We start from the raw sequence: 15,959 nt of genomic DNA on the forward strand, positions 1-15,959 counted from the left end.
TTCTGCTGTTACCTAAATATGTGATCCTCATTTTTCTTTTCTTTAAAATGAAAACAGTGAAATGATCAAACTGATGAACCTCCTGTATTTACTCTTTAAAATAATTTACAGTAACTTTGTCAAAAAGCAAAAATACACTCATTCGAAAAATACCAAACTTTAAAAAGTTTAATGCCCATAATACACATATTACTCCTATCATCCTCTGGTGTCAACAACACCATTTATCACTCAGTATACCAAAAACATGACAACATTAAAGAGAAATGATACCTATGTTTTAACTTAAAGGTTTTTATTTTACAGATATCCACATTTATCTTTTTATGAGGAGGTAACAGAACGGATAAATTAAGAATTTTTAACATATAAAGGAGCAGGGATTGATTTCATCTTTAATAATCCACAGGCCAAGGTAAACTTAGATGTCCTAGGAAATGTCAAATTTCTCCAGAGTAATAAACATCTTAAGAACATTCCATTATGAACAATAAAGTCATTATAAGGTACTATTTTTTTTGCTGTAACGCAACATCCTCAGGGATTTTTATCATATAAACACTGTATGTGGCCTAACAAAGTGGGATAAAAGTACTCAGTCTTAAAGTACTTAAATTCAAGTCCCAAGTCTGCCATCGATTAGCTTACTTGAAAATGATCCCAATACCATGGCACTTTGTCAGGAGTAGATGGTGGAGATAAGGTAACTAAAATTTAATATCTCATAAACATCAAGTCTTTTAGAACATTTAACTTAATCACGATAAAACCCCTTTAATAAAATTATTACTGTCCATTTTATAGGTGAAGATATGAGGTGCAATGATTTAAATAACTTTCCTCAAAGTCATACTGCAAGTTAAGTGGTGGAATTGTGATATAACTCAAGTCTAAATCTTAAGCTCCTTCCACTAAGCCATACTAGAGTACATGAGAAAACACTTTGCAAATTAAATACCACTGTTACGGTCACCGTGGGAAGTGAAAATAAAATTTTATTATAATAATGAGGCACATTATCCTTCCAGAAAAACAGAGCATTTTCTCTTTATGTTATATATTCGCATATTTTAGTTATTCTGGATGCTACTTGATATAGCCGACAAGTACTAAAATCTCCACATACCCTTCAGAATTTTAAATGTATATCCTTTGGTATTTGACAAATTTGAATATTAGCAAGTTACTTAAGCCTCGAATGGACTTATCTACTTTTTGCAGGCCTACGTTATCCTTCAAACAGGAGGGAAGGGCTGCACTTCTATCAGAAACACGGCCGGCTTCTATCAAGCCTCCACTAAAGCACAAGACCACGTGGTATCTCTCAAAAGCCTAGGGCTCCCTACTCCTCTCCGTCCTTTTGACAAGAAACTGGAATCTAGGGTTTCTTTTTCTTAAGTGGAGCACTGACACATGCCACCTGTGTAGTACAGACCGCAAGCATCCTGTAGCCTGCCTCCCGGAAGACTACAAGAATCAGAATAAAAGGGAACTTGGATACCAACAATACGGGAAAGGAAATGACTGGAGAAGTAAAGCGGCGGAGTCCGTGATAAGCCGCGGGACCAGGACCTGTCAAAACAGTTTAAGACTCACGCCAAACGACTGTAACCTACCATTCGGGAGGCCTGAGGTGGGAGCGGCAGGATGGGAGGAAGGAGGACGAAGAGAACCGCACGAGGAACTGCCGCCGCTGCCGCTCCCCGCATACCTCTCAGCACTCTCCGAAAAGCCACAAACCCTGGCCTTCATCTCGAGTCTAACCTTTGCCCTCATATTTAGGGTGCAGCCCAAATCCTGCTGCCCAGGGCGGCCGCCGGCGGACCTGCCCGCACCTGTCACTAGCCAAAGACACGAGCACGCGATTCCCGCCCAGCTCTCCACCATCCTCAGGCAACCGTCGCCACCGCAACCCCTTTCCCTCACCAGGTGTCCCCTTTCCGGAGCGAGGTTTTGAGCAGCGTCGCGATGTCAGACCGCTGGGTGTCCAAATCCGCCGCTCCGCCTTCCGCCATCTTCTTCCACTAGCGGTAGCGGAGGCGGCAGCGACGGCGGCGGCACGCCCCAGAGCATTGTGGGAATGGCGTCCTACGGCCCCTCCCTCGGCAGGTCGAAACCAAAAGAGACGTAAGGGGGGGTGTGTGCCTTGGGACAAGAGGAGGCCCCGGGGGCGGACTGGGTGCGCGGCAGTGGTCTGCTGCCCCCCATCGGCCTCCGGCCGTCCAGCATCTCGAGCCGTGGCCTTCTCGGTCCGGGACCGCCAGGTTTTAACTGTCCTCGCCGAGGGCTCTGGAGATCTCTGGCTTGAACGATGCCACCGACCAGTCCATTCTCGGCTTTGCCTTCCCCTCCCTCTTTCCTACAGACGCTTGAAAACCCTTATTTGCGCATTCACTCGCGCTGAAGGGTGGGGTGGGGCGGGGGTCGTGGGGACGGCTAAGATATGGCAGAGAATTTAGGAGCGCTGTGGCTCTGGGCTTTTCGTTGCGAGTTGCAGAACCCAAACTGGGGGAACATAAAGAACAATCCGAAACCGAGCGCTTGGCCGCAGTGCCCTCCTGGGTTTTTTCCAGCACTCTTACTCCTGCTGTAGGTGGGGACCTTTTTATAAGCTCTTTGTGACTTCTACCCAGGCACACCCAGACAACTAAGCTGCGGTGAAAAACAAATCCTAGTTCCTGAGTGAGCAGGGAATAAAATATGTACTGAATAATGCCGGGTACTAAAGGGGAAGAGAACATGCAAGAAATCTTTCTCTAAGAGAGGAACGTTTCCTTAGCTTCACCTTTCCGTGGTGCATACACCTGAAATGAAACTAGATAATACCAGCTTTATTTGAAGCCAACAGATATGTTAGAAATGGGGAAATCAAGTCTGTCGGATATCGAATGCCAAGATCACACAGTCAGTAAGTGGAGAGGCAAGTTTATAACCTAAGTTCCAAAGCCCACGTGCTTTGGAACTTAGGTTTAACCTCTGTATACCTGGTGGTGGCTAGCACAGTGCTGCCTAACATGTAAAAACCACCTAAATATTTGTTTAATAAACGAATTGTGGCAAAACTGCTTAAGTATTTCCAAGCATGAAGATGTCCAGAGATTTAAGATAACATAATGATGTGAAAAGTCTAAAAGGTGGACAGGAATCCCGCATGATTTTTTTTGTTTCCCCAATTTTAATGTCTACTCTTAAGTCATTTGGTGAGAATGCAGTAAAGATGGACATAGTTATACTAGTAAGAAGTGCTGAAACCTTCCAAGTGGAAGTAGTGTATATCGGCACTGTGGTTTGTGTATATCAGCATTATGATTGCTTGTTTTTGCATAATGATACTATTTTACATTATTATGTCAATCTTGAGAATCTGAAACAGCTTCCAGTTACTGCTGTCTCTTATATTATTTGGCTTTTCTCCTGACAGGTTGAAAAATTAGAGTTTCTCTAATCATGGGCATCTTCAAAGGGTCACATTTTCCCCCTTTGCCATCCACTGTCTTAAAGAGAACAAAGTAATTTTCCAGAGGCAACATGAATATGGAAAGAATATGTTGGAGCCACATGGATATGAATTCAAACCTCACTTCAATCTCCACTCGCAAAGTACTTATACTTTAGTTTAATCATGAAATTGAGTATAATACGTATCTTAAAGGATTTTTATAAAGATTAAATGAAACAATATGCATTTATTGCCTGGGACATAACAGTCAATCAATAAACACTAGTGTTGTTGACTGATGACAGGATGAATTATATAATATGTGAATTACATCTCAATAAAGCTGTTTAAAAAAAGGTGTCAGGTACTTTGAAGGTAAAGCTGTTGCTGTCTGTCATTTTATAAATATAACCAAGAGGCAACGCATCATTCACTCTACTGCCCAGTTTCCCTTCCAAAAAAAAAAAAAAAAAAAAACCCTTTCGAAATACTTATACTTTAGTTTAATCATGAAATTGAGTATAATACGTATCTTAAAGGATTTTTATAAAGATTAAATGAAACAATATGCATTTATTGCCTGGGACATAACAGTCGATCAATAAACACTAGTGTTGTTGACTGATGACAGGATGAATTATATAATATGTGAATTACATCTCAATAAAGCTGTTTAAAAAAAGGTGTCAGGTACTTTGAAGGTAAAGCTGTTGCTGTCTGTCATTTTATAAATATAACCAAGAGGCAACGCATCATTCACTCTACTGCCCAGTTTCCCTTCCAAAAAAAAAAAAAAAAATGCACTTTCGAAATGTTGAATCCTATAACTATGCAACAAAATAAAATAATCTTTTCTTCACTTGCACCATGCTCAAGGCAGCGGTTAACTGGATATAGATTTGTAAATTCAACGTCAATTTGAATTATACGTCAGCTTTATGAGGTCATTTTGTAGACCTAACTAGTTGCCATCAGATCCAGGAAAAAATTAATAGTTACAGTATTTTACTTAACAAGCACTTATAGAGTTCCTGGCACAGTTCTAAACACTTGAAATTATTAACTTAATCCTCATAGCAAAACTGTGAGATAGGCACTGTTATTATTAGGCCAATTCTGTAGATGAGGAGTTGAGGCAAGTGAGTGGCAGAATGCAAGTTTGAAATCAAGCAGTTTGGCTGCAGAATCTAGAAGGTTTGTGGTAAGTTTCTATTTTTCTACTGATATTTATAATCCTTTTTATAGCAATCAACTTTTTAATGACCTCAGTTTACAATTTATGGAAATTCTGCTTATTTTACTGATGATACTTCTTTCAATTACTAAAAGAAATCAGATATTGTCCATAAATACTAAACTGGCTAAGGTTTATATCTCTACTTAGTAGCTAAATAAATAAGTTGGTGAGAAAAGCTACTTTACCTCGAATCACAGATAATTGAAAATAAATGAGTGGTTACATCTGCTCATTTAGAATGTCTTCACTGATGCTTCTCTTAGTTAACTTTTTACTAATGTATTGTTTGTGTGGTGATGGTCATTACCTTTTCAGACCCTCTGTACCTTTCTTGTCTATTTAAAATTTAACCTAAGGTGTCAAATGAGAGCCAGTTTTCAGCCTGCTGTTAACCAGAGAAAGAAGAAAAAACACTGTGTTTTCTAATAGATTTGAATGAAAGAAAGTAGAAAGCAGAATCCCAAGATAAGTTTTGCCTACTTCACAATTTTGTATGGTACTGGCTACATGAACCCAAGGGAAAATCTGCGTGAGGTCTGAGTGTATTTAACAAATCACATACATTTACAGAATCAGCACATCACCTAAATGTTTGATGAACAATGTTTGGTAACCTGGCTGTCTTTATTTATCAACTCTTCCTATCTTTGACCTTCAGGAACCACTGTCACCTTTTCCTTCTCCCCTGTCTTTCCTCTACAGTTATTCAGTCCCCAACCCCCACCAGCCTCTCATTCTTATTTAGCTCTCTAAACCCTTCATTCTTTTCTCTTACGTAATTTTATAATTCCCTTCTCCCTTTACCAGCTTTCTGTACGGCTGAAAGGCAGTGCAAAGGCGGGGGAGTAGAGAAAGAACCAAAATAGCATGTAGTAAAGTGCTTAATCTGTTAATGGTATTTTGAAATTTGGGATATGAATAGATATTGTAAGTGCTACGATGTAGTTTTTAAAGCTTAAGAAAATAAGAGGCTCCTTATTTCAGACAAATATTAGGTTCTGATAAAGAGAATGAAATGAATATAGTGCCTTTTACAAAGAGCCAGTATAGTTGAATTTTGACTCTGACTCAATCCCTTGCTGTGTAACTGTGGCCAAGTTATTTAATCTATGTGAGCACTCGTTTTTTCATTATAAAATAAGGTGATTAGACTTCAGGGGACGAAACTCAAATGCTTTCAGGGGCTAGATATAGCTAATGTAAATGGGTGAAGTAAACCTGTTGTAGATAGTAAGGAGTTGTGGGGACTCCATTGAAGTATTTGCCCCAACTTAAAGTATTTAAATTAAAAAAAATTAAAACAAGCAGAATGGTATCTCCTGTCCTATAGAATATGGAAAGTTTAATTTTAACATTGGCATTAAGTGTTTGAATTGATTAATCCGGGTTGCTATTTTATATTCCCTTTTTTAGAAGCACACACAAAATACTGTGAAAGCTGACACAACCCTGAAGATTGGTATAGTCTTCCCTATAGTAGATTTTTACTAAATGATGAAAGAACTAAACTTACTTGAATCAATAAAAAATTAAGTAGTGTAATAAGCGTAAATTTACAGCAAAAACATTTAAAAATGAAATGTGCGTGTATGGTGGGAAACTTCTCCAAGAAAGACTTGGCTTATCCTGTCTAACCATGAGTGATATAGATCACATCAAGGCTGATAGTAGGAAAAATCTGCCTATTTTATATTTTCTTTATTTGTTACATTTATTAAAAGATTTCAAGGTTAAAAAAGAAAGAAAGAAACAACAGCCACAATAATACATTGAACTTTCAGAGGAGAAAACAGAACCATGGTTACAAGAGGTGGGAAAGGCGGAGGGAGAGGGGTGTTAGGGAGAAATTGAGTAATGGACACAAAGAATAATTACGTTTTGTAATGATAAATATGCTAATAATCCTGATTTAACCATCACATATTGTACACAAATACTGATAGTCAACTCTATCCCAGAAATATGTATAATCAATTATGTTTCAATTAAAAAAAGGAAATATTTCAAGGTTGATAAAGAACCACTTCATTAAAATAGAAATGTTTAAGCAGATTCTGGGTCCTTTCACAAGCCTAACAATAATGTGTGGATTTAGAAAGCCAAATCATTTTAAATATGCTGACCTTTTGTTTTAAAGGACAAGGTAAATTAAATAAAATTTTGATCTTAACATTACATTACATTCTTGATCATTTTTGGTTTATATCAGTTTCATCTAAAAGTTTTAAAATGTTTTCTTTTATCCTTATGAATCTTGGAAATCAGCACAGCCAGAGTGAAGTAGAGAGTTCTGTAGTGATCCGGTGATTCTGCAACTATATAGATTCCAGAGAGATTAACTTTGTTTTCTCCCAAGAGAGAACTGAATTATTCAGTTTTTGTTCGGACATTCCTCCTCTTCATTTTGGCTGAGGTAGCAAAAAGACTTACACTGCTGACAAAGAGTTTTAGAACAATATAATAGCAGGTCTTAAAGAATACATCTATATTCCACGACTGATGGAAACATTGAACTATGCATTCTTTATGACATTGTCCTCCAGGTATCTCTAAGCAACAGGACACGATGGACCACACAGTAGGTTTTGGTCAAGTTAGAAGACACCAAACATGAAAAAACGAGTTTAGTGATTTTATAATAATATTTACCATTGCTTTTTGTTGCTAGCCAATATGCTTCTAAGTCCTCTTGAACTATTTCAGTTATGCATGTCTAAATTATTACTGGCCTGAAGCTGCTGTGTAGTACATTGGACATGTTTTCTACAGCATGAGGGATTCCTGAGATGTGCAGGAAATAATAGTACACCTCTCTAGATAATTTAATTTACTTAATGATAATCAAAATTTATTAGGATATAGTGGAAAGAGTATGCATTTTAGAGTCAGAAATACCTATATGTATTTGAATGCTCCACTCTGCTACTTATTAGGTCTGTGATACTGGAAACTTTAGTGTCCTCTTCTATAAAATGGGGATAATAGACTTATTTTATAGGATTCTTTCAAAAGCAAATGGAATAATGAATGTGAACTCATAATAGAGCTCAATATATAGTAGCAATTATTATTTACAAAATATTTGTCTTCTTTAGACTGGGGCAGCTAAAATTCAAATACTAAATTTGAATGTCTAAACAAATTCAGTATGATCACAAAGTTGCTATGCAATAATATAAATGGTGGTATTAAAATTAATAGTTCCTCATGTCAAAGAAATCCAATTTCTTTTTTTTTTTTCCTTTTTGTCTTTTTTCGTGTCTGGCAACGGATCGCAACCCTCAGTGTCGCACCCGTACCGGACCGGGACCGGCAACGGGATCGCAACCCTCGGTGCTGCGTCCACACTTCGCTCAGCCAGTGAGCGGGAACCGGTCTGCATGTGGGATCCGAACCCTCGGCGGGAGCGCCGCTGCGCTCCCAAGCGGCGCACTGTAGCAGTGCGCCACCGGGCCGGCCCAAAGAAATCCAATTTCTAAAGGGCTTAAGAAGGAGGATATTAAAAATCTAGCTTTACCCACAGTCTTTTGTGTGAAGGTATTCTTAGGGATAAAATAAGGTACATGGATGCCGATAGAATATGACACAAAAATGTGTATATGCTTATGAATGCCCTCTAATTATAAACATAGATACATAACAGATCAAAGACATGTTTTAGAGTCATCTTACCTATGGACTGACAGTGTGGAAGGCAGAATAATGGCTCCCTGAAGATGTCCATATCCTAATTTCAGAACCTGTGAATATTTTACCTTTTATGGCAAAAGGGGCTTTGCAGATTTGATTAAGGTTAAGGACCTTGAGATAAGGAGATTATCTTGGATTATCCACTTAGGTCCAGTCTAACTACATGAATCCTTAAAAGCAGAAGAAACTTTCCTTGATGTGGTCAGAAGAGATGTGACTATGGAAGAATGGCTTTGAAGATGGAATAAAGGGGCCATAAGCCAAGGAATGTGGATGGCTTTTAGAAGCAAGAAAGGGTAAGGAAATGAATTCTTCTCTAAAGCCTCCAGAAAAGAACATGGCCTTGCCAACACATTGATTTTAGCCCAGTAAAATTTGTGTCAGACCTATAGAAATGTAAGATAATACACTTCTGTTGTCTTGAGTCACTGAGTTTATACTAATTTGTTACAGCAGCAATGTAAAACTAATACAGTACAGAAAGGCAGTAGAACAGCCTACCTTAAGGAAATTAAAACAAAGCAAAATATATTCAGGCCTCAAATTGATCACTGTGTTCATCTGTTATAGCATTACACAGATACATATATCACAGATAACAGCCTACCTTAAGGAAATTAAAACAAAGCAAAATATATTCAGACCTCAAATTGATCACTGTGTTCATCTGTTATAGCATTACACAGATACATATATCACAGATAACAATTATAATAAATTAGACTCAATAAAATTTATTCTCTGATGACTCATTGACAAAAGTATGAAAGATATTTTTAGCAGTGAACTCTAAAAATAACATGATACAGGAAGAAATATCCATACTGTAGTCTTTAGAGATTTTAAGATTTGGTAACTTTTTAGTCAATGTTACCAGATTCTTAACATCAAATAATAATAAATATTCATCAACAGTGAGGACCTGGAGCTTATAAATTATGCTTGTTACATTTCAACTGGGTTAGATATAAGCCAAGACTAGATGACAGAAGATAGCCAAACAGCTTCTAGACAAGTTGTAATAGAATAATCATTGGCCTATAATGCAGAAGAAATGCTATAAGACTCACTAACAGAGACTCTAAAACAGTGCAGAAAAGCAACAGCATCCATTAAACTACCCTCATTGTATTAGTCGGGGTTCTCCAGAGAAAAAGAACAAATAGGATATGTATAGATATATAAAAAGAGATTTATTATGAAGGATTGGCTCACACAGTTATGGAGGCTAAGTTCATGTTCTACTGTCTGCAAGCTTTCTTCAGCTTGCTGGTGGTATAGCTCCAGTCCAAACTCAAAGGCCTGAGAACGAGGGGAGCCACTGGTGTAAGTCCCAGTCTGAGTCTGAAGGCCCAAGAACCAGGAATGCCAATGTCCTAGAGAAAGAGAAGATGGATGTTCCAGCTCAAGCAGAGAGAGAATTTGCTCTTCCTTTGCCTTTTTGTTCTATTCAGGCCTTCAAAGGATTGGATGGTGACCATATGCATTGGAGAGGATGGTCTTCTTTACTCAGTCTGTAATTCCAATTCTAATCTCTTCTGGAAATACCATCACATACACACCTAGAAATAATGTTTTACCAGTTTTCTGGGCATCCCTTAGTCCAGTGCAGTTGACAAATGAAGTTAACTGTCACACTCATATATTATAATCAGAGGAAATTGACTCAGGTGACTTATGAGAGATAGAGGCATAAATACATATAGAGCTAGATGATACATGTAACTGCTAGCCCAAATAGATTATAAATCAAGGCACACACCCGAATTTTTCTTTCTTTTTTCCTTTTCCCCTCCCTCCTTCCCTTCCTCCCTCTCTCCCTCCCTTTCTGTATCTCCCAAAGTACGTGATACAACTGTATGTGGACAGTGGTTTCTTGATAAGTACTTGAATGAAGTGACTTTGCAGCCCCCTCCCTCCTTCCCTTCCTCCCTCTCTCCCTCCCTTTCTGTATCTCCCAAAGTATGTGATACAACTGTATGTGGACAGTGGTTTCTTGATAAGTACTTGAATGAAGTGACTTTGCAGGCAGGTTAAAACTAAAAATAAGCCCAAGTTTACCAAATACTCAAAGTGGATAAGGGAAGGTAGAAGTAGATCAAGGTAAGGAGGAAAAAACCCTTCTTTTACTAGAGCAAGGGCTGAGTGGTTGTAAGTTTAGACTCTAAAATGCTATAACTGCTTTTGATGCTGTACAGCAAGCTTCTTTCAACCCTTTAATCTAAAACTGAGCTTAAAACTTTTTTCTCTTGAGAAGGGAATAAAAGAAACTAGAAAACTAAGACAGTTCAGAACTGTGAGACTTTCAAAATAGATAAAGGAAGTTTTCCCAAAGTTCTCCTCTTAACAAGGTTTGCATTTGCAAACTTTCTATTTTCAAATGGCATAAATTAATTCAGAAAATAAACAATAAAATCTTATATGAATACTTTTTCAAGTCTGAAAGAAGTTAAAAATTATGTTAAAGAGGGTAAATAAGCTTTTAAAAATATAGAAAATTCTATCTAACAGAAATGACAATTCATTAGGAAGGAAATCTTCACCAACATTGATTTTATTATATATTTGCTATCATGGCATGGAAGAAAACTTATAAAATCCACAGAGTTATTTTTCAGGTGTTTCTTTTGAAAGCTATAGGAATGGTGGTATTTGATTGAGAATAGGCTTGGATACTCAAGGTAAATTCGGAAGTTCCTCCCTCAAAAAGGAGCTCTTAAATCAGGGAACAAGGTATCTAAGAAGAGAACGTAATTCTTGATGTGAACTTCGAACGGTATGATGAAATTTATTTGGAATTTGCTCTTCCTTTTAGCCACCTAGAAGTATATTACTTATCCAGTGGACAGTTAATGGATGGAAAGTTAAAAAAGAAAATCATCTCAGCCTAAAGCAATGTTTCTAAAAGTGTGATCTGTAGATTAGCTGTATCACAAATGCTTGTGGCACATTTAGAATGTGTATTTGGGGGCCCAATCCCAAATATACCAAATCAGAATCTTTGGGGGTTGAGGTTTAGGAAATATAGCTCACAGGTGATTCTTTTGCTTTCTAAAGTTTGGAAAGTATTAATGTAAAGAGACAGGTTGGCTTTTTCAATTAATTTTTCCCAGATTTAGGTAATAATCCTTGACCCAGTGATCAAGGCTATCTTAATCCATTTGGGCTACTATAAGAAAATATCTCAGACTGGATAAGCTATAATCATAAATATATTGTTTACATTTCTGGAGGCTGAAAGTATAAGATCAGTGCAGATTCAGTGTCTGGTAAGGGCTTGCTCTCTGCTCCATAAATTGTGCCTTGTTTCTGTGTTCTCACATGGCAGAAGGGAGGGAACACTGTGTCCTCTCATGGCAGAGTGGTCAAGGCAGCTCCCTTCAACCTCTTTTGTAAGAGCACTAATCCCATTGAGGACTCTGCCCTTATCACTTAATCACGTCCCCAAAGGCCCCTCCTATTAATATTATCACATAAGGTATTGGGTTCCAACATACTAATTTTGGAAGGACACCGACATTCAGACCATAGCAGACCCAGACTGGGACGGACTTACATCATCAGTTCTCTGACTCTTGGGCCTTTGGACTTGTTCTGAAGCTTACAAAATTGGTTCCCCTGGTTCTCAGGCCATTGGACTCAGATTGAATTACATTACTGGCTTTCCTGGTTCTCCAGTTTGCAGATGGCAAATTGTGGAACCTCTAGGCTTCCATAATTACATAAGCCAATTCCTATAATAACTAAATAATCTACCTATTGGTTCTTTTTCTCTGGAGAACCCTGACTAATACACTTATCTAACTTAATAGACTTAATTACAGAGATTTTGGGTGCATTAAGCTTCTGTTGTTTCATGTCCTTAATCCTTTGTAGATCCCTTTCATCCAGCTGAAAGGATCTAGTAGGTACCACCTGTACTAGACACTCTCTACTGAAGCTCATACATGTGGCTGCAAGGTTGATACTATATGATTATTTTCCAATAAAGGAAACAAACTGAGCTTTATTTATGCAACCTCTGTCACCCAAAAGATAGTCTTTGTACTATAGATCCATTTATGGGTGGCCATGAAAGAAAGTAGTTGGGGATATCGTCCCAATGGGCAGAGCATTGGGTGATACATCTGCTTGTCCACTTTGGAAAGAGATATTTGGAAAGGGGCCTGAAAGGAAAAATATTGGGATATTGAGGACTATGAAGTCAGAGTGAAAAGTATGTGAATGGACCTATGAGAGTGGGCACAAAATGTCAAGATTTTTATATTACATGTGAACATCAACCATAAAGCACACACCACAGAAGAAGTATTGAATAAACGGACTGAATGTCTCCAACAGTCATCGTCTCTTAGCCTCTGTCCCCAGAGCTGGAATAATGAGCACAGGAATGGAGTAGCCATCGTGGCAAGTATGGTGGCTACAAAGGGTCCTACTACATGGGCTCCCATTTTCCAATGGTGATTTGGCTACTGTTGCTGCTGAATGTTCATCCTGGCAGGAACAGAGACCAATGATGACTGAGCCCCTGATATGGAATCATCCTTAGAGGAGAATCAAATGGTGACATGTAAATTGCACTGGATCCATTCTATTCTGGAAGTGGCAATAGTTTATCTTGATTGGAATTGACCCATATTACAGGTATGGACTTTTCTTTCCTGCCAATAGTGCCTCAACCATCTTTTACCATCTAAGGGCTCATAGAGTGTTTGATCTCATGACACAGGATATTTCATAATATCACATCAGGCAAAGGTATTAATTTTATAGAAAAGGAAGTGTGGTAGTGAGGACATGATCATGTGATTTACTGGTTTTTTCACATATCACACCACCCAGAACTGTAAACAGCTGCTGGCCTGATAGAGCAATGGAATGGTCTATTGAAGGATCAGCTGAAGCACCACCTTAGAGATGATACTCTATGCAGTATACACTCTGAATCAATGACCAATTGTTGCTGTGTTCCCAACAATTAGAATTTATGGGTATAGAAATGAAAGAGTAGAAGCAGTGGTGGCCTTGTGTACCATCACTGAGTGTCACAACTGGGGATTTTGTGTTTCTCATCTCCACAGTTATGGGCTCTGTAGGTTTAGAGGTGTTTTTTCCCAAAGGGTGAAAATTTCCAGCAGGAGACATGGCAAGAATCCTATTGAACTTTGAACTATGGCTGTCACAGGGCACTCTGGCTTCTAGCACCAAAGGATGAGGCAATAAAGGGGTCATCATGCTGGCAGTGTTATCCTAAATACTAAGAGTAGGTAGGGCTGCTTTTATACAATGATGGCAGAGAGGAATGTATTTGGTATATCTTGGTATGTCCTTGCCCAGTTTTGACAGTAAACAGAGTAGTAAAGTGTCCATGACTCAAGAAGGGTATAGTGACTCATGGATGAGCAACTGTGTTATCCCACCAGGTAAGCCAACAAGACCAGCAGAGGAGCTAGTCAAGGTTGAGGAGTGCTATGATCTAAATGTTAGTCCCCTCCAAAGCTCATGTAAAAAGCTTGATCCCCAGTGTGGCAGTGTTGAAAGGTGGGGTCTTTAGGAGGTGATTGGATTGTGAGGGCCCTGCCTTCATGAATAGATTAATCCATGAATGGGTTAATGGATTATCATGGGTTTGGTGTGATGGCCATATAGAGAAAGCAAGTGAGCACAATAGCATGCACTCTTGCTCAGACCTCTCCATGTAATACCCTGCATTGCCACAAACTCTGTAGAGAGTACCCACCAAGAAGAAGGCACTTACCAGATGCATTTCTTTGACCTTGGACTTCCCATCCTCCCAAACTGTAAGAAATAAATTTCATTTTTTTGTAAATTTCCCAGTTTCAGGTATTCTGTTACAAGCAACAGAAAATGAGCTAATGCGCACTTACCAGATGCATTTCTTTGACCTTGAACTTCCCATCCTCCCAAACTGTAAGAAATAAATTTCATTTTTTTTGTAAATTTCCCAGTTTCAGGTATTCTGTTACAAGCAACAGAAAATGAGCTAATGCAAGGAAAACCTAGAATGAGTAGAATAGCAAAAATATGTTGAGTATCAGTCTTTGTGATGGAAGCTATTTATCTCACTAATTTTCTTCCCAAGGTTTGGACCCTTTCCCAAAACATATGCAAAGAAATGTACCTGAGTGGTACATGGGGTTAATTGAATTGAAGGATGAACTGTGCCAGTAACATTTTCATTCAGTACTAAAGGACTTATTCCTCTAGTTTTGCTGGGATTTCTTCTGATTTTAGCTGTCAGCTCTCTTTGAGAATTTTCCTAAGCCAATTTTCCTAAAAAGAGCCACCATGCCTAGGTCATGTTCTCTTCCAGGGGGTAGCCAGTAATCAATGACTGACTGATGTGGATTACTAAGGCCTGGCCCCATGGCATCCATTTGGAACATCTAGCTTTAGTAGGTTGGGTGAGAGCACTTCTTTGTAGGCTAAATTCCATTTCATAGTTTGCTTCCAGGGCACTCACACCTGTACCACCACCTTAATCTTTCCCAAGGTTTTAACAAAGTGCCTTGCAGCCACACCCTTGATTTGGTCTTTACCCTGAGGTTATGTTGAACAGCAGTGGGCTAGATTTGCTTTTTCTCTGAGATTTGGATTTGGTGAGAAACAGTTTCATTCTTTACCCTACAAGTTTCAAAATTTCTGTAATATCTGTATTCACTTCTCAATTCTGTTTGTAATCTGGGCAGTTCTTTTTGAGCTCCTTATCTTGTGCTTTTTCAAATGCAGCTAGCAGCAGTCAGTTTTTTTTTTTTTTTAACATTCTGCTTTGAAATCATCTCACCCAGCTTCACAAGTTTATTAGATAGATGTTCTGTCTTCCATGTTATTGCGATGACAATTTTACCAATTTTTTTGCCACTACATAACATGGCTTACCATTTTCCCAGCCTTCTATAACAATTACTCCACTGCCTACTGCCCAACGCCACATATTTTAGGTTTTTGTTATGACAGCACTCCGGGTTAAATACCAAATTCTGTATCAGTCAAATTTCACGTCTTTCAAGACACCCAAAATCCTAGTGGCATACAACAATATACATATATTTCTTGCTCATGCATTTGTGGGTTAGCTGGAGGTTGGTGGCTGATCTAGATGGGACTCAGCTGTGTCTCCAAGTTCAAGTTGGGTCCAGGTCTGCTCCACATGTCTCTCATCCTCCCTAAACCAAAGAAGAAGATCAAGAGACAAGCCCAAATATGCAAGACCAAAATTAGTAGCAGGGAAGTATATTCTTCTTGTGCGGAGAGGGAAAGGGAGTGATCATTTGCTGAAAAATCTTCTAATCTACTACTTTACCAGAATGCAAAATAGCAAGATAAAGTATGAAAATATGTTATAAATATATTAAATATATATATAACATATATATATAATATAAAATTATGTATAATTTATATAAAATATATAAAATTTTATATATATGAAATTTATATAAAAATATAAAAAATTTATAAATATATAAAAGTATAAATATATAAAACATATAAGAATATGTTAGAAAACAGTTAAGACACATGAAGAATGGGCAAAACCCAACATATGTCTACTAGGAGTTCCAGAATAAA

General features: G+C 38.1%; 1 protein-coding gene across 3 annotated transcripts in view; it reads right to left on the reverse strand.

Annotated features, from left to right (window-relative positions):
• The window catches only part of USP15 (ubiquitin specific peptidase 15), a 132,422-nt gene extending 130,333 nt beyond the window's left edge, over nucleotides 1–2,089 (reverse strand). For 2 of the 3 annotated variants that reach the window (XM_008571001.1, XM_008571000.1), the window contains exon 1: nucleotides 1,927–2,088. In XM_008571001.1, the coding sequence (XP_008569223.1) occupies nucleotides 1,927–2,015 (89 nt within the window). In that variant the 5' untranslated portion in view covers nucleotides 2,016–2,088. Of the gene's footprint in view, nucleotides 1–1,926 lie in introns of all 3 variants that reach the window. The other variant, XM_008571002.1, reaches the window with a different exon arrangement.
• Nucleotides 2,090–15,959: the final 13,870 nt, after the last annotated feature.

Source organism: Galeopterus variegatus, unplaced genomic scaffold, assembly GCF_000696425.1.
Source record: "Galeopterus variegatus unplaced genomic scaffold, G_variegatus-3.0.2 Scaffold653, whole genome shotgun sequence".
Classification (NCBI taxonomy): domain Eukaryota; kingdom Metazoa; phylum Chordata; class Mammalia; order Dermoptera; family Cynocephalidae; genus Galeopterus; species Galeopterus variegatus.